This window comes from Pygoscelis adeliae, unplaced genomic scaffold (genome assembly GCF_000699105.1).
Source record: "Pygoscelis adeliae isolate BGI_AS28 unplaced genomic scaffold, ASM69910v1 Scaffold417, whole genome shotgun sequence".
In the NCBI taxonomy this organism is placed as follows: domain Eukaryota; kingdom Metazoa; phylum Chordata; class Aves; order Sphenisciformes; family Spheniscidae; genus Pygoscelis; species Pygoscelis adeliae.
In genome coordinates this window covers 25,471-43,158 of record NW_008825161.1, presented here as the reverse complement: position 1 = coordinate 43,158, position 17,688 = coordinate 25,471, and the positions used below count along the sequence as shown (strand labels likewise).

At 47.6% G+C, this 17,688-nt stretch overlaps 1 protein-coding gene across 1 annotated transcript; it reads left to right on the top strand.

Annotated features, from left to right (window-relative positions):
- Positions 1-4,112: 4,112 nt before the first annotated feature.
- Positions 4,113-14,024, top strand: LPAR2 (lysophosphatidic acid receptor 2). Its single transcript, XM_009328701.1, has 3 exons — positions 4,113-4,267; positions 8,239-8,981; positions 12,844-14,024. Exons 1-3 carry the CDS (start codon positions 4,227-4,229, stop codon positions 13,143-13,145), a joined length of 1,086 nt encoding a protein of 361 aa, XP_009326976.1. The 5' UTR covers positions 4,113-4,226; the 3' UTR covers positions 13,146-14,024.
- Positions 14,025-17,688: the final 3,664 nt, after the last annotated feature.

Here is a 17,688-nt window from a genome sequence, read left to right as displayed (position 1 = left end):
GTGACATCATTCAGAGGCCAAGCTATTCTTTCTCTGAACTGCTGCTTCTGCCTTCAGTATAGCTTGTCTCTGTGTAGGATAATCTCCTTCTTCCTGTGTGAATTAGGAGGAGCAGCAGCAGAGGGGCCCCTGGACCATCCCGACTCCAAACAAAACACCACTGCAAATAACCCTCTCTTCCCTCCCCTACCCTGTTTTCTCTCCACCGCTGCAGAACAAATGTTTTCATCTTGGAGAGTGCTGGAATAGCCAGTAACTGTGCAGAAGGAAGTTAGCCCACCAAAATCCATTTCCAGGATAGTTACCTGGGGAAGGTAAGAGTGTTGTTTCGCCAGGACCCAGATGCATCTGAGGGAATATCCCGGCCATTCTTTTCAGCTGTTTTTCCATCTTGTCTAACAAGGCAAAGGTGACAAGATCCAATGTCACGTTTTGCTTCAGTGGTCTCCCCGCTTCAATTTAAGGTGTTGTCTGCAATATGGAAATGCCTTGAGTCTAAGTGTCCGAACGCAGCCAGGGCAAACCTCCTCGGGAAGGTGAAAGGGGGAGAGGAATTTTCCAGGTTCTTTGTGATTTGTTCTGGAGCAATTGATTGCAAATGGTTGCTAACTTGCTGGAGGGAAAGAAAATTCCTGTTGTAGGCAAGGCTGCAGTGGGCACGGATTTCTTCCCTACCTCTTTGTTGAAAAGTATTCTTTGATGCTGTAGGCTTGCAAACAGCTCTGCTCCACCTCAGAGTTGGCTGCATTTCAGCAGCAGTGGGTGTTATGAAATTCCTGCATTTTTAACGCTGATGTATATGCTGCTTTCCATCGACAGATTTGGCTGTTAGCTGAAGTGGTAAGAACTGTGTTGTCGTTTTGTTGTACTCAAGGGAGTGCTCCTCACTGAGGGTTTGGGAATCTCTGGGCCAGTTGGGACTTGGGAAGTATTAATTTGAGCAACTGGTTCTCTGCAGAGATCTGCTGGGGGGGAAGATGATGACATGACTCCTTCCAGAAGGTTTTTAACATTCCTGGGATTCCAGGAGAGGGGTCTCAGCAAAAAAAACCCAAACCCTTCAGATTGTCATCCACGGGAACAGCCACAGCTGGGAGGCTTAAAGAAAAATCTTGGCTTTAAGTTTGTTTGAAAATGCAAAATCTATTAAAACAATTAACTTCACTTTGAAAAACAGAAGTGTAATAAAGGGGAGGCAAACATCTGCCTTTGGAAGTGTTTCTCTACCAGCTCTCTGCTGGGCACCAGAATGCGATCAGATCTGCCGGCTGCATCAAGATCAGGTTACTCGGTGCCTCTGCTCCAGCAGCCTTTCTGCTTGGGGGGCAACAACGCTGCACAACACCCTACGAGCCCCTTCTGAACTGGTGGAAACAGGAAAACGCGTGGAGTGATTGGAGGGGAAGAGGGGAGGCAGAGGGGCTGGACACGATGGGTATCTGGTCTCCTTGATCTTGCCTGTGTTCAGTGTCTGGTGCTCACTCCCAGAAGTATCGTTGGAAGATACCTGAGCTCAGTCTTTAAGAAATCATTACATTGGCTGTAAAAGCTGATGTGAGGTTTTCAGGTGCAATGACTTTTGGTTTTGCAGGTAGCACCCTGAAAGGGTGTGGCTGTGCAGGGCCCAAACTTGTTCTAATATCCCCCAAACCTGAAAATAAACAGACTCCCAAACTTCTGTTATGCAGAGAAGTAAAGTTAGTTGTTTTTTTAGACAAAGGGACTAGAAAAATTGCTGTTATTAAGGTCAGGACTTTGAAACCTGAAATATTCTCTCACCTCCACATGCAGGCAGATGCAGTCTGTGACAGGCTCACATGAGCCCTGGCCTGATCCAGTCTGACGTTTCTTGTGTCCCCCTTTGTACCGACTCCGGTGCGTGTGGATGGAGTCGCAAAAGTGCTTCTGACCCTTTGTCAGCACTGGGTGCTCCGAACTCGCTGGGTCTGTCTGACGTGCTGAGCTATTGTGATGAACTGTTGACATTTCAGTTGAAACCAGTTATGCTGGGCTGTTTTTCCTGATTGCTCTGGGTGTTTCTTTATGAAAATGTCCCTCTAAAGCACTCGCTGAGTGCCAGTTTGAAACCTGAAAGGAACAAGTAAATCAAAAGTATTTTTAGACTGCTGCCATCCCAAACTGCACAGCTGCAGAGTATGTGTGGCCTCCTAACTGTCTGAAGCCAGCGCTGCTGCCAAACGGTTGCTCTGACCTGGGTTCTGCTTCTTGTGCACCAGCGTGGAGAGTCGGATCTGTGACTTAAACCTACTGCTGGCAGCACACGTGCTGGAGCAGACCAAAGGGTGGGCTGGGGGAATGGCGGGGTGTGTGTGTGTGCTGTTTTATTGCAGCTTGGACTTGGGTCTCTTTGGTCTTAAACTAATAATGTAACCAAAAGGATAATAAATGCCTCATGGGAAGGTGAAGGATCTCCTCTCTGTCACTTGAGTAAGATGCTTCAAATTTGAAATGACTTCTTGTAACTATAATACTGTTGTAAATCTGTCTAGTTGCAGTAAGGACTCCTAGCTCTCTGTTAGGACCGGACTTCTCGGTAACTTGGTTGTTCTCTGCTACGAGAAAGCAAGCTTGTTAAACCATAGATTATTCTGCCCCCAAGAAAGGACTCTGGGATACCTGTTAGTGCAACTTCTTGTTTCTTCTAAGAATGCATGTGGAGATCTTGTGAAAGGCCCCTGTGCCTGGTACTGTCTTGTGGGTGGCATCATCGGTCTGAAGGCGCAGAATTTGTAAGCAGGTGGCCACGATAGGTTCTTTCTGAGTTTTTGTAGCCCTTGTGAGCTTTCTGGTATGATCTTGGCCTTTGGAGGCTGCAGGACGTAGGGGTAGAATTTAGGGAGCCTGGTGTGATTTTCAGTTTTTGCAGGACTCGGTAGTTGGCCCTCTGCTATCTCAGCCTGCCCTGGTCATCCATCTGTTCTTCTGCCAGTGTCGCTACTGCTCTGCTTCCACTTATTGGCTGCCCTGCTCTGTTAATGTGTCCTTGGATCTTTGACCCTATCTCTTTCCCCTTTGTGCTGGGCTCTCTTTGTAAATCTCCTGCCTATTTTACATAACATTACTTGGCTCTGCCAAGCTCTACCGTGTATCTGACTGGCAGCAGATTAGGGTTGTGCTTGGTGATAACATTGTTCCTTGGGGAACAGATGATGGTAGGAGGAGGGTGGGAGAATAGGAAATTGGAGTCGAATGGAAATTGCTGGGGCCTTTGCAAGAGCAGCAGGCATAAATCAAAATGAATGGATGTTGCAAACTCGGTGGTTTTTTTCCTTCGTAATTTATACAGCTATGGCTTGTTAGCACCAAGTGTGCTGTTGGTATCTGTACAGTACTTAGCAGGTAAGAGAATCTCAGATGTGTCAAGGACTAGCTAGACTGACATATCAGAAATGTGGGCTCTCTTTCTAGCAGTGACACATGCTTTTACCAAGTTACAGCAGGGAAATCCTTTCCAGTCTGTGCCTCAGTTCCCTTTGTGTCTCACGACATCTCCTTCTCCCTGCTGCTTACCCATTTCAAGGTTTCTTGTGTTGCACTGGGCAAGTGTGGCTGCTGTAGCGGATGTAGGGGGCCACATCCTGACCTGGCAGTCCACTTGAGATGTGGGTGCTGTAGCTGTAGGCTAGGAAAACAGCCTTCTGGTGCCAAGGCAAGATAGCTCCTCCATCATGGGATCACACCTGGTCATTCAGAAGATCTGCTCTCCTCCTGCGGTGGGGCAAAGGCTCTGGGGCAGCAGGTGAGCACGAGCGAACCCTCATCGTGGGGCGAACCGGTGCGGTGGGAGCGTTGGGACCAGAGGGTGCCAGTTCCCACAGAGCAACACCTTGCCAGCAGGAACGGTCCACGAGGGTGATGTTGGTAGATCGGAGCTAACTTGTTCCAGTCAGAACCGGAGGTGCTTGGAAAGTGACTTTGGCCTCCACGGAGGCGGCAAGGACTCGGGTTACAGCTCCTGGTCTCCTAGAAGGACCCGCCTAGGGGAGGACCCAAGGAGGGACGGGCTCATCGGAGCTCTTGCAAACTTGCCTCCCAGGAGCCAGTGTTTCGGAGCGGTCCGTGATGGGCTCTGGAGCTGTAATGCTTGTCTGAAACTTTCCTGTAAGGCACTTGGCTTTTTTCTTGCTTGGAAAGTACCTCCGCTCTCCAGAGATGGGGATCTCCTTGCTGGATAGCTGCCCCGGTTTCCTGTGGTGGGGAGACCAATGCTAAATGTCAGGTTTGGATGCAGTGGTTGTGCTTTCAGGTAAGGATGCTATTCTCTGGAGTAAAAGCTTGTACTGTTTATGGCTTAAATATAGCAGTGGTTTGAATGTTTGGCCACGTAAATCTGTGTGCAGTGGACATGGGTAAAACAGGTTGGATTTGAGCCCCTGTGAGCCTTTATAGATTCATTGTTCTGTCTTGATCAACGCTGATTGTGGTTATTAGCGGGAGCATAAATTCAGCCATTCATCCCTGTTCACTTCCACACTACGCTGGCTGTCGGTTTGTTCACAAGTGTTGAATGTCTTCCCAGAGCTCAAGGAGCTGACTAGCATTTTCCACTTTTGCAAGCAAGAGGAATTGGAGAAGGGAGGACACTTACACCTTTACTTTCTGTGTAAAAGGACTCTGAACTTACCATGAACCTGGGGCAGTAATTAACTGAGTAAGAAGGGAGATGGCGTATGAATACAGATAACGCTGGCGAGGAGAAAAGACGCGTTCTGCGCTCATTTTGTGTGGTGGTTCCTACCAAACTGCAAAAGCTGTACTCGATTTTAAGGGGGGGAGAGACTTGAGCAGAGTTTGAGGTAGCGTGATTAGAGAAGAGTCTGTGTTTGCGTATTGCTCAAGGAAAGGGGCCGCTGAATTGTTGCAGCATGTAACTAGAGTCTTGTTTTACCGAGTAAACAATGCTGGTAAGGAAAAATCTTGTAAGATCCTGCTGAGGAGTGTAAGGCCATGGAAGGGGGTTGCTCGGACACTGAACAATAGACCCGTCCAGCTCCTTTGTGCATCATGGCACCAGCCTGACTTTCTATCTGCTTGCTGCTGTGGGCAGGGTGTCTCTCTTCCCCCAGCACTGCCTGTTAAATTTTGATTTGTGGTATTATCTGCCCTTGATGCCAAGCTCCAAGGTCAGTTTTCTAATTGCAGGGTAGCAGTGAAGTGGCACACAAGCTCCTAGGGCCAGTCACAAGCATTAACCTGTCAGTCCCTCCTGGACCCCACCCAGTTCACAGCACTGCACAGATTTAGCTTGTAGCCTACGCGTGTTTCGGAGGGATTTGCAACCCAAACTTTTCCCTGTGCTCTAACTGGGTCTTGCCTAAAGAAGCATTTCAGATGTTGTCATTGGGATTCATGCTGAGGGACCGTTTCTCTAGATTTGAGTATTATACATGCAGAACACAGCTCTTCTGTGGGTTTACACAGCTCTAATCCCCTCCCCCCGTAAACATGCCATTGAACCTGTACTTGTATAATGCTTTGAAAAAAGTTCACAATTTGCCAGTGAGCGTGCAGTCTTACCGAGGAAGTTTATGGGGCCTGTCATAGCTGTGGAATCTCTAATATTTGCAACAAAATAAGATTGGGCTCCATAATTTAGTGGCAATACTAAAGCTAGTCTTATCTGGATTTAATTTGTGTTGGTGTTGGCCCAAAAATTACTGAGAACAAGACCTAGATCCATCAACCCATTATTTCACTGTAGTATTTTAATGTTTCTTAAGAATTAAAGCGTAGTGTGAGCTGTCTTTGTGCCACGCTGTGTGCAGGCAAGTTTCTGGGCATCCGCATGTGTAATATTAAAAAGTGCAATGACTTACCTAACTAACTTCAGCAGCGATTTCCTTTTTGATTTGGGATTAAAGCTTTCAAAAATGTTTAGAGGAAACTCTTTTGCATAAGAATGGCCTAGCTGTGGATTTAGTGCCTCCCCAGATACACCCTACGCAGGTGGTCATCCACCTGCCTGTGATTCACAGCGGTTGTGTTTGCCCTGTTCCTAGGCTTTCCTCCCTTCCTTGTCCTTCCATCGCTTTCTGCTGTTCAAGCCAAAATACTCCCCAGTTACCTGCCAAGTTGCCACATGGTATCTCTGCAGAACCCACTCGGTTGCTTTCATCCCCCACACGACTCTCCTGAACAGCTCTACACCTTGCGATCTACAAACATCCCATGACCTGAAAAGAGAGGAAAGATGGACTTGTTACAGCACTAGCCCATGACTCCATCCCATGGGGCAGGCTGATTCCTCCTCTGCCTCCTTTTCCTTTTTTCCCTGCCAATATTTGTAAAAATAATAGTACCCTATTCAGCAGACTTTACCGTGAGGCGAGAAAGCTATACGACCGAACTAATTCACTTTAAAGACAGCCATATGCCGAAGGAGGCTGATACAGAGCCCATTAGGCAGCGGAGATCAAAAGTTCAGCTGCAGGTATGATAGGGTTTCCTGGCTCAGCCATCTTGTTTGCACAACTCGGCACGTGTGCAAGCAGAGGTGGGTGCGGTGCAGGTGATAATAAGCTGGCCTGCCTGCAATTGATCTCGCCTCCCTTGCTGCTATGCCGAGAGCTCCTGGTGAAGCGTGCCGGAAAACGGAGCAGTTGCTGCCTAGAGAGTGGAGGAACATGCAACTAAGGAGCTGTGTGTTGGTTTTGGGGGGGGTTGAAGTGAACTGTGAGTCAGGCACTCTGGGTTTTCTCCCTGTCTGAAGAGGATGGCACTCTTGCTGCGTGGTCTGCGTTAAGCTTTCTCTAAAATGAGGATGACTTGAGCTCATGTGAGGACAGGGAGAACCAGTGACTTCATGTGCAGAACACACCAGGGTAAGGAAAAACTGTGTCATTTTTCAGCACCTCAGTGCCGCAAGGAAGGAGGCTCCAAACTGGGTTTGCCCATCCCAGTGGGGACCGCAGCCAGCCCTGACTTGAGATTTCCAAGCTCTTGGTTAGGAAAGGAACACGAACATCTGCTGTGGGGTGTAATGATTGGGCTTCTTCTCATCCCTTGGCTTTGTTCATGGTGCTGTATTTTTTTCGTGTTTTCATTTTTTCATGGACAAGTAACGCAAGCATCAATTACTGGGTTTAAATTCTGACTCTGTAAGGTAAAACATCCCTTAACTTAACCCGCTGCTTCATGTTTGGCTGTCCGCAGGACAGGAAGTTAATTACCAGAGAGGTATATGGGCTTTCAAAATTAAGACTTAATGTTATGATCCAGACGAATGGCTTGTCTGGTCTTGCTCCCAGCAGTGCCCACTGCATCAAAGAAATGTGGAAAGTCCTCCTTGAGACTTAAACGTCTTTTCCTATCAAGTTTTTCCACTGAGTTCAATGAGTTTTGAATTGCAGCCTTGTTCCAGAGCTGGAAGGGGAGAAGGGAGTTGCTTCCTGCACAGGTGACTTACCAGTTGATACTCCAGGTGCTGACCCACACACTGTTGCGTAGCCTAGAAGTGCTGCAGGGGTTGCAGATGATCCAGCTCTTCCAGAGATGCAGCCCTGTGGTTGTATGAGCTGACTTCTTGCTAGTTTACTTTTCTGGGCTGAGGAGTTTGTTTCTGCCCAGCTCTGTGTGCTCTTTGCCTCTTGGCAAAGTTTGGGAAGTGCTCACCTGTTTTGGAAGGATCGGCAAGCGCTGTGCGTAGAGCAGCGTTCGGAAGCAGCTGTGCATTACATTAGCCTTTAAGCAATAAAACTACCCAGGAAAGATCAGATATGTGTGTTCACTGAACCAGAAGCAGCAGTCCTGGGGACTGCAACAGCTGCGGAGGCTCATAGTCTTCATCAGAGCGTTGTTTAGTGATTGACTGATAAACCTTCTTTGCTCCTGCTTTGTTTTTACATTTCTGAAGTAGGACATCTGGGACAACAAAAATAGTTTTGTCTGTCATCCCCATGAAGCTGCGTGGGCCGGATGGGGAGAATCTCTTATCAGATCTGGCAAACCTTATCTCCTCCCATGAATGTTCAAGGCTTTGCTGCATCCTCAGCATGGCTTTGAGGACAGATGAGGACTCAGCCTGTGAGATGTGTAGCTCTGTCTCAAGTACAGAAGCAGATTCCTGTTGCTCATGTGGTTGGTTGTGTGTTTCAAGCTCCTCCCCGCCTCTGTCTGTGTCAAAGGCGTTATCGTAATGCTCAGCATCTCCCTGGCTTGTAATAGTTGTGTGTGTGTGTGCAGGCACAACAAGCTAATGACACTCTCGTCCCTCTTTAGGACAGCAGCGATGAAGCACTGTTTTTACAATGAGACCGTGGGGTTCTTCTACAACAACAGCCGCAAAGAGCTGACCACGTACTGGAGGACGAAGGATGTCCTGGTGGTTGCCCTGGGCCTGACAGTGAGTGTCATTGTGCTCCTGACCAACCTACTGGTCATCACTGCTATCATCATCAACCGGCGTTTCCACTACCCCATCTACTACCTGCTGGGGAACTTGGCAGCTGCTGACCTCTTTGCTGGCATCGCGTACATGTTTCTGATGTTCCACACGGGGCCCAGGACAGCAGAGCTCTCCCTGAAGACCTGGTTCATCCGCCAGAGCCTGCTGGACACGAGCTTGACAGCCTCTGTGGTGAACCTGCTGGCAATCGCTGTAGAAAGGCACCAGACTGTTTTCACTATGCAGTTACACAGCAAAATGTCCAACCAGCGTGTGATGATCCTAATCTTCTGTATTTGGGTCACGGCCCTGCTCCTGGGGCTCATCCCATCCTATGGCTGGCACTGCCTCTGTGCCCTGGAGAAGTGCTCCAGCATGGCACCGCTTTACAGCAGGAGCTACCTGACCTTCTGGGCCATCTCCAACCTGGTCATCTTCCTGATCATGGTGGTTGTGTACACGCACATCTTCATCTATGTCAAAAGGAAGATGACACGGATGTCCAAGCACACTAGCTTCCACCCCCGCTACAAGGAGACCATGATCAGCCTTGTCAAGACAGTCACTATTATCCTAAGTAAGTCCACTTGCTGTGGTCAATCTAAATGTTGCTTTGATCCTCCATCTTGGGTTGTGCGGGGCTGGAGAGGTGAATGTGCGTGGGACAATGGGGAGGATTGAGAAGTGATGTTCTGCTTCCCTGGTCTCTGAAGCTGCTGGGGCGATGGCTTGGTGTGGCTGCTGAGGAACTCAACAGTTTCAAGACTCTGCATGAATTGTGTGAGCTGTAATGGGAGCAACCTGGCAGACAGAGGGGAGGGCAAGCTCCTGAATATCTTCCCCTCTGACGTGGCTGCTCCTCTGGTTAGCAGGGACAAGAGGGACTGTTAGTAATGTGACTTGGTAATATCTGACTACTGTAAGTGCAGGTGCTAGTTGCAAACAAGAGGCTCTTATGTGCTTAACTCTAGTATGCTTCCTCCATAGAAGAGTAGCATGGAATTAGGAGCTATAATCCGGCCTTAAGCAAGAAGCAGCGCTTGGTGCGTCCTTTATTAAAGGATGGAGAGGTGTCTGGGGCAGATATTACGAGGTGATGGGGAAAGAATGAGGGAGTTGCATCCAAATTCCTTACTGTTGACTGGAACAAAGCACTGACCTCTGTTCAGATTTCTTGTGAGCAGCTCAGTACCGGGTCTCAATCTGCTCGGGTAAATATATCCCTGGAAACTCTCAACTCTTAGTTCGAGCTGCTCTCCATGAGCAGGGGATCTCCAGCAGAGTGCTAACTGCCTGTCAGTCTGTCTGCATCCACAGTCTGTAGTGCAAATAGGAGCAGATCAGTAACTGGAAGTGGTTGGTGCTTGACGGTTGGTTGATACTTACTTGGATATGTGCTGTCCTGCCCAGTGCTGTACATCTAACAGCAGAGGCTGGTGCACGCATTGTGCTTTCAGCAGCCTATCACTCCGTGATTTCTTTAATCTCATTTTTGTCTCATGCTTTAATGATCTAGCAATCTTTCTTTAAAGTGAAATAAATCAACGCTCTCAGATCTTCCGCAACGCAGCTCGACTCTGGGCTTACAGTCACAACCCCTTGCTTGCAAATCTTTCCTGATAAGCGCAGAATTTGCTCCGTCAGGGAAACCTTGTAGCTGCAAACAAAGACTACTCCCTTGCAAACTCCTGCTGGCAGAGTGGGCTTGGCAGGGAAGGGGAGCAGTGGGGGGGGGGCTGTCGGGCTGCTTGGGGGGTCCCTGCTCGGGGGCATGCCGGCTTGCCGGGTCTTGTTGCAACGTGTGAGCACTGAAACTGGAGTTTTCTGCCTGTTCCTGCCTTTCCTGTGACGTCTTCTTCCCTGCCTCGCAATCGCTCCATCTCTTGTGCGCAGCTGGGAGTTCATTACTGCCTCAGAGCTGATCAGATGCAGCACAGAAGGTCAGCGGGGCTGAAGAAGGATTTACTTCATGTGTTTTGTACAGTCCACAGTGGAGAGAAGTTGTCTTGTTCCCCCTTTCCTTCCCGAACAGTATTGGAGGGTCACCCCGTGGTGTCAGCAGGACTGCTTAGTTTTATGGGACTTCACAACATCAACTGGAAGAGGGTTGGCAGGATGGGGATGCTGGCCAAGAAGGAAAATACAGTTCACGCTTGGTGCATCACCTTGTTTTGGGAGATCCCTTTCCTCTTGGTGTCCTCCCTCCTGGCTCGGCCTGCCTGCCTTTGTCTTCTGCCTCGAGTGAGGAAAAAGCTTGGGTCCGAGGAGGCTCAGAAGAGCCGCTGTGGTTTCACAGTGAATTGGGACTGGTGTCTGAGGATGGACAGAGAGGGGAGGAACCTAATGCAGAAAGCTGAGGCAGACTCAGGAGTTCATCAGGCCTTTGGGGGTCTTGTAGCCCAAGGGTTTTTCCCTTCCTCTGCGGGGCAGTGTTGGAGAGAAGCAGCAGTCAGTTCTGTACAGGTCCCTTGCACAGAAAGGAACAAGAGAGGGAATTGCTCAACTTGAGGAAAATACCTTTCTGTTCGGACTCGGTGTACAGCAAGTTGAGACTGCAGAGGGTTTTTTCCCTCCCTGTGAAAGCCCTGGTGTAATTCCTCCTCCACCCTCGTTCCCCAGCCTTCTGCAAACTTGGACTCTGCACAGAAGAATACTTTGCGCCTTATGCATCAGAGGGTGTAGCTGCTGGTGAGCATGTGAGGAAGTTGAGGGTGCGGTAGGAGCTGTTTGTGTGCCACTTCATTGCAAGACAAGGTAGCTGCGGTTGATAATCCTGCAGGTCCTGGCCATTAGGAACAGGTCTGGGAGCTGACCTGGAAACCAATAATAAGTCCAAGGTATATCTGGAAACCAGTAGCAAATTTTCCCACAGACCAGTTGAGTGACGCAGGGATGTCGTAATGACCAAACCACAGGGCAGAGTCCTTGGTGACCGTGCTGTGTTAGACTAGTAAGAGTTCAGGCTTCTTTCTGAGTACTTCAGCTTCCATTAAGGAGCAGGGAAATCAGCTGGATTTGCAGGCAAAGGCCCAAAACTTTTTAGGTAGCTCTCTTTGCTTTCCCCCCCCTCTCATCTTTAATGTTCCTCTGGCTTTACTTTGTGCTGCTGGAAGTCAGCCTCTAGAGAATCTGGCTTGCCTTGTTGAATGCTGAAAACCTGGCTTAAAAAAAAAAGTTGCGTCACTAAACAAGGAGGTCCCTTTCCTGCAGGCTCACTCAAGATAGAAGTATTGGACCTTCCTTCATGACAGCCAGGAATCTATTTTGTATATTTGCTAAATTTAAAGGGGCAAAGCCGTGTCTGCAAGTGCAGGGAAAACTTCCTGGCCCAGCTGTGGTGGCTGCTGCACTGACCTTCTGGGAGCATGATTTGCTTAAATAAAAAGGGTTGCGTGATGTAGTGGCCTGAAGTCAGCAGGGAACGCTTCCAGAAACGCAGGAGTGTTTCTCTGTGTTCCTTTGACTTTTCACCAGTGCAGCATTTCCCTCAATGACAGCTTTACATTCAGCCTCCCAGCTTTGGTGCAGCTCCTCCGGCTGTTGTTATTCCCTGATGGATGTCTTTCAGTAAAGGGTGTAGCTGCAAAGTTCCCAGTAAGTCTGTTTTCTTCCACCCTTTCCCAGAAGACACAGCAGGGTGCAGCTCCTGGGCTTTAAGATACAACCTTATGCATGACCTCCAGGAGCACTGATGGGCAAGTGCTCCGTTTACGTCAGCCTTAAAATCATGACCATAAAAAGGGGTTTCGGAGCCGCAGGCACCTCCCACTCCGTCATGCAAACAGCAATTATCCTTTTGCCAAAGAGCTTTGCAGGTGGCGGCAAGCACATAGTATCAGCCCGACTGAATCAGTGGGGGAGTCCGTCCAGCTCAGTCCTGGTGTTGGCCAGTCCACTGCTTGGCTGTTTTCTACTCAGCGTATAGCTGTGAGAGAGACTTCATTGGACTGCCCAAAGCGTTGGCCAGGACTCTTCTAAACTCGTACTGTTAAGTAAAGCTCCCGTAAACTGTATGGATAGTGGAGATTATTTCATTCAAGGTGTGTTACTCTGACTCTTCCCTCATTTTATGGCCTCTTCCCCCGTTTGGAGGGAGTGGCACGTAAATAGGAAATACGGACGCTTTATCTTCAGTCTGTAAATGCAATGATGGGGACGAGGGGAGGTAAGTGGAAGTACTTGGAAGTGTTGTTCTGAGTGAATGGTGGGGGAGAAAGGGTTGGGGGGAGCCAATGCCTGCATTTCTAGTATTCGCTGGTTGAACCCTTAGTCTTCCTCCAAAGCAAAAATACAGAGTGAAACTAGTTGGGTTTTTTCCCCCCGTTTAACTTTTTTCCACAAGATAAAACACCAGTGATTCCATCGAGCATCTTTATGGTGAGTGACTGGGCAGGGCCAGGAACCTGCTTCTTCTCTAACAGGGCTTCTTCTCTCCCCAGGTGCTTTTGTCATCTGCTGGACTCCAGGACAAGTTGTGCTCCTCCTGGATGGCTTGGGCTGCAAGAGCTGCAATGTTCTAGCGGTGGAGAAATACGTCCTCTTGCTGGCAGAGATCAATTCGTTGATAAACGCTATTGTCTACTCTTACAGGGACAACGAGATGCGTAGCACCTTCCGGAGGATCCTCTGCTTTGTCTGTTATAGGAATTCCAAATACACCCCCACGGTGGTGAAGTTAAACACCACAGACCGCAGAACACTTTCTCAGAACGGGCACTTTACTGTGGATTCCTCTATTTAGCTCTTGATCAGCGAGACAAGCACGGCGCTGAACGGCGGCCGCTTTCTGAGCAAAAGAGCAGAGGCTAAGAGCGACCTGCTTCTAAAGCAGCGGAGACTCCTTTTATGTGCTCAAGCGTAAATATTTCTATAGAATACTTGTCATCGATAAAGGACAAGATGCTTTTAAGGAACTGCTGGATGGTGCGTTATTTAGGACAGATATACTTTGAGTAGTATTCTTATTAAAGACTGCTATTTCTAATGCAAAGTTGATTTAATTTAGCAGCATCTAGAATTATGCTATGTGCAACAGGAATCTCACGTGATCTCTCAACAAGCAAAGTATTTTCTTGGTACTTCAGTATTACTGCCTCCAGAAATAGTCGTTCCAGTGGTAGCATACTCCAAAGAGCCAAAGCTCTTCAGCTTTACGCGTTGCTTCCTAAACAGAGCTGCTTAGTGTTTCCCCAGAGAGTCTTATTCAGGTTGTGTTCCACCTGCTTCAGAAATCATACTGCTCTTAAGGCCTCTTCTGAGAGGAATCTGTTTGAATTGCTTCCTGAGAAGCAGATTCCTGCTTTCCTAAGTGTCTGTTAGTGAATCTCAAGGTATTCTGGGCTTTTGGAGGATGTCTTAGGAGCACCTAATTTTTTCCTAAAATGGAGAGTGGTGCTGTAACTAACTGCAGTTGTGTTTGTGTTCTGCTAAGTGATACCATGTGGTATTCACAAGTTCATTGCCTATTCATAAATGTGGAGTGAGTCATGTTCCCATTAAACCATCTTTCTACTCACTGAAAACCCTTTGGGATGGGTTTAGGTTAGATTCCAAGGCAATCAGTATTTTGCCTTAGGTTTTAATGTGCAGTTTGTACCTTAATACTCGACCGCTCAAATAATGCGTTAACAGTCTGTTCATATGTAGTCTTTCTCTCAGCAAAGCACCATAAGAAATTAGCAATATTAATTAATGTTAGTGCACGTAGGATCTAGGTTTCTGAGTAAGTCCACTTGCTGCATCTGACATGCAATGTAAGCTGTCCCTCTTGATTGTGAGGCCACAGCTGGAGGGCAGAGGCTCTGCTGGTGGAAGAATATTCACGGCTGAGAAACTAAATACTTCTCCAGGTTTCCTTCACCCTCACGCTGTTAAACTTTAACAGTGTGAATGTGCCTGTGATGGTCTGAAATCCAGAGTTAGTTGTTTACCGTGGGCTTCTGTGAGAGCGGGGAGAGGCTAACAGGAGGCAGGCTTTGGAATATTGTCAAAATTTATCATTCCCTTTTTTTAATAAAACAGTCCTGTTCTGTCAGATGATCAGCTTCCTGACTGATCACCTCAGCTGGCTTTGCAGAGAAGACAACTTACTGGAGGCATTGTTACTCAAATGTGTGTGTATGGACTTTTTCTTGCAGAACGTGGTCAGGAAGTGACAGTGTTAAGGTGACAGTCTCCTGGATTGACTAAAACAGTCTTGGAATATGGTTCCCATCTCTGTGTCCCAGAGACTTTTTGAATAAATATTTTGTCCTGGGTTTTAGAAAAGGCGACTTGGAATTTTTTCCCCTATCTCCCCACTCTGAAGCTCTGGGAAAAGTACCATCCTCCAGTTGTGTGTCGTGATGCTGGAAGGGAGGGATACTGGCCTTCATGCTTGCCTCCACTGTGACTTGCGGTGCGGTGGCCCTGCTACTGATCTGCCTTCTAGGTAGGTTGTCTGTGAGGGCGTCTCACAGGACTGTGCATGTGTGTCTGGAGGGGTTATAGCCTCCAGAAAGAGGCCCTCAAGAGAGCTGGAGGAAGTAATTTTCAGCCAGCCACCTGCAGCCAGAGCAGAGGGTAAGGCTACAGCCTTGGTCTGTTGCTTGCAGACACCAGACTTGGCTGGTCTGGGGAAATTTCACACCATTAAAGCATACCAGGTGGTAGGGCTAAGAAGGCCTAATTTTATTTTTATTGCCGAAGAAGACTTCTAGTTACTTTTACTTTCCCTGGAAAATACTGTTATTGGGCTACAGGTACATGCTGCAGTGGAAGCAGGTGGTGAATTAGCAGTAGCTGGAGGAAGACTGTAATAGTGAACACCTGGAAAGCTGTTACTGGGTGTGATGGAGCTGGGACAGAACAAACTTTAGACCTTTTCTGCTTTCCTGAACACCCCCAAAGCAAGAAGTGCTACTTCATGCAAAGCTAATTTTACAATTAAATACATGCCAAGCTCTGCTTTTATTAACGAAGAGGGAAGGAGGAAATAGGAAAGTTCACGTTGCCTAGGTGTGGGATCAGTACTAGTCTGACTTAACCGGAGTGCGTGTGAAGAATTGACTGTACTGCGTTTGGGTGTGAATGAATCTTTGTAGTGGGCGAGATGACACTTGGCTCCTAAAAGAACTGCAATTGGCTTTTTATGCCCAATTGGGCCCTTAATAAGCTGTACGCGTTCTTCCCCGAGGGATCTGGTAACTAGCCTGACCTCAGCCTTCTGCTGGCTGCTCATCAAGCTGCGTTTCAGCAACGTGATCCCGCTCTGACAGCGCTTTCGTGTAAGTACCCGTGACACAGGCAGCCTTTAAGTCACTGACAACAGACTCTTGATGCTTTATGATCACCATATAGAGAGGATCATCTCTGAGGGGTTTTTCCAGTATTTTAAATGGCTTATTTGAATTTAGCTAAACTGCCAAACCAGTATAAATACTAAAGAACTGTCGTACACCACACTGATGGAAAGTATATCAAGGATTCGACCAGTTTGTACCAAGCAGAGTATCCTGACTACCCAGAGGATGTCAATACTTTCTGTATAAAAATGGACTCCGCTGAATAATGGTAACTGAATGTACAAATGCAGCTTGCATGATGTCAGAGGTAAATAGCAACTGATTAGTGTAAGGAGGAGGAAAAAAAAGTCCCAAACCTTTAATGGAGCTTGTCTCTGGTGGCTGGCACCCATCAGGAACAGAGGTGGGTTGCCTGGAATGCTTCAATGAGATTTCTCTTCCTGAGTGACTTGGGACCTGTGGATTTCTAGTTGTTTCCAGCTGGCTGTAATAGATGAGAGAGCAGGAAATTAGGAGTCATAGAAACTAGCCTGGAAAGTGCTGTTTTCAGTGAGATTTGAAAAGAAATGGTGAATCAATGAGGCAGAAAAGATAGGAGGAGGATTTTAACAGCCCTCCCAGCAATGAAGATGGGGGAAGGGGGAGACATAAATGGTGATATAGAACATGCCTGACAAAAGAGGGGTTTAGGCTGTTCAGTATTCCACATGGCTTTACTTCCCAGTTTAATTTGGAAACACACAGCCTTCTCTAACTACATGGAGGCAGGAACCACGTTGCACTGTGTTTTCTGCTTGCTGTCTTCTGTCCTAAACAAGATGCTGCAGCGAAGGGTGTGGTGTTACCCAATTACATGTTCGTTTCCCAAAGCTGCTTAGAGGACTTTAAGTGTAACTTTATCACCGTATGCAGAGCTGGATGCTGCCAGGTTTATGGGGTAACTTGGTTTTTAATTCACAGGCCACAATCTGTGGTGTGTCTTGCTTAAATGTGGCAATATTCCTCTCTTCAGTTTGAGAAGACCCCCTGCCTTTTTTCTAAATCACAGTATGAAACTGCCTTTGAAGGTTCATGGCTGGTTTCATCAAGCTTTTTTTTAAGAGGAAATCTCCCTGAAATTGGGGGGGGGGGGGGGGGTGTTTGACTTTTTTTGTTTTGAAGCATGTGAGATTTGTTCTAGACTTGTGTGTTGGGTGGGAGGAAGGAAGCGACACCTAGGAACTATTTGAAAGGGATCAAATGTGGGACAAGTGAGAACACACAACTTGATCAAAGATAGGCCGTATGGTTCCAGGAATGAGAGGTCATGCCTTGCTGACTGGTTGGAATTCCTGAAGCAAGCTGCTGCCAAAAGTAATATGGATTTTGGTGTGTTTTTTTGGGGAGGGTAGCACTGGAGACTAATACTGTAGGGACTGATGGATTCCGAAGGCTTATTTTATTGACAAAAAAGAATTCCACAAAAAAAGCCCAACCTACAGGAAGGGGAAAGACATGATAATGGGGAAAGTAAGATTAATAAGGGAAGCTGGTGATGGTGGATTTTTCTCTTGTTTTTAAACTTCAGTTTGTCATCTCTCTGACCTACTGAGACATGGAAAACAAAAATCAAAGTTTCTGCTAGACTGCAAGCGTAGCCAATGCAAAAGTTAAGCTTTTTGGAGTCAGTTGTGCTTTTCTGAGGCTTGGGCAATACTGGCATATCAGGGCTGAGAGTGTATTTTGAATGTGCAAGGATGACTGGTGTGACACCTGGGGCCCCTGGTCTGTATGATGGCTGCAGATCGTTTAGGAGCCCACCCATACATTTGCATTGAGCTCCCCCAGCCAAAGGCCTGCGAGGAGACAGCGAGCACCTAGAAGCTTTTATGGGGTGAGTTCTTGGCTTTGGACACACATTTTAACGCAGTTATGAGGTTGAAGCCTGGTGTATCTCTGCAGGGGATTGGCACATGTGCGGCCAAGATAATTTAAGAAAGGTCACACTGATAGTGTAATAAT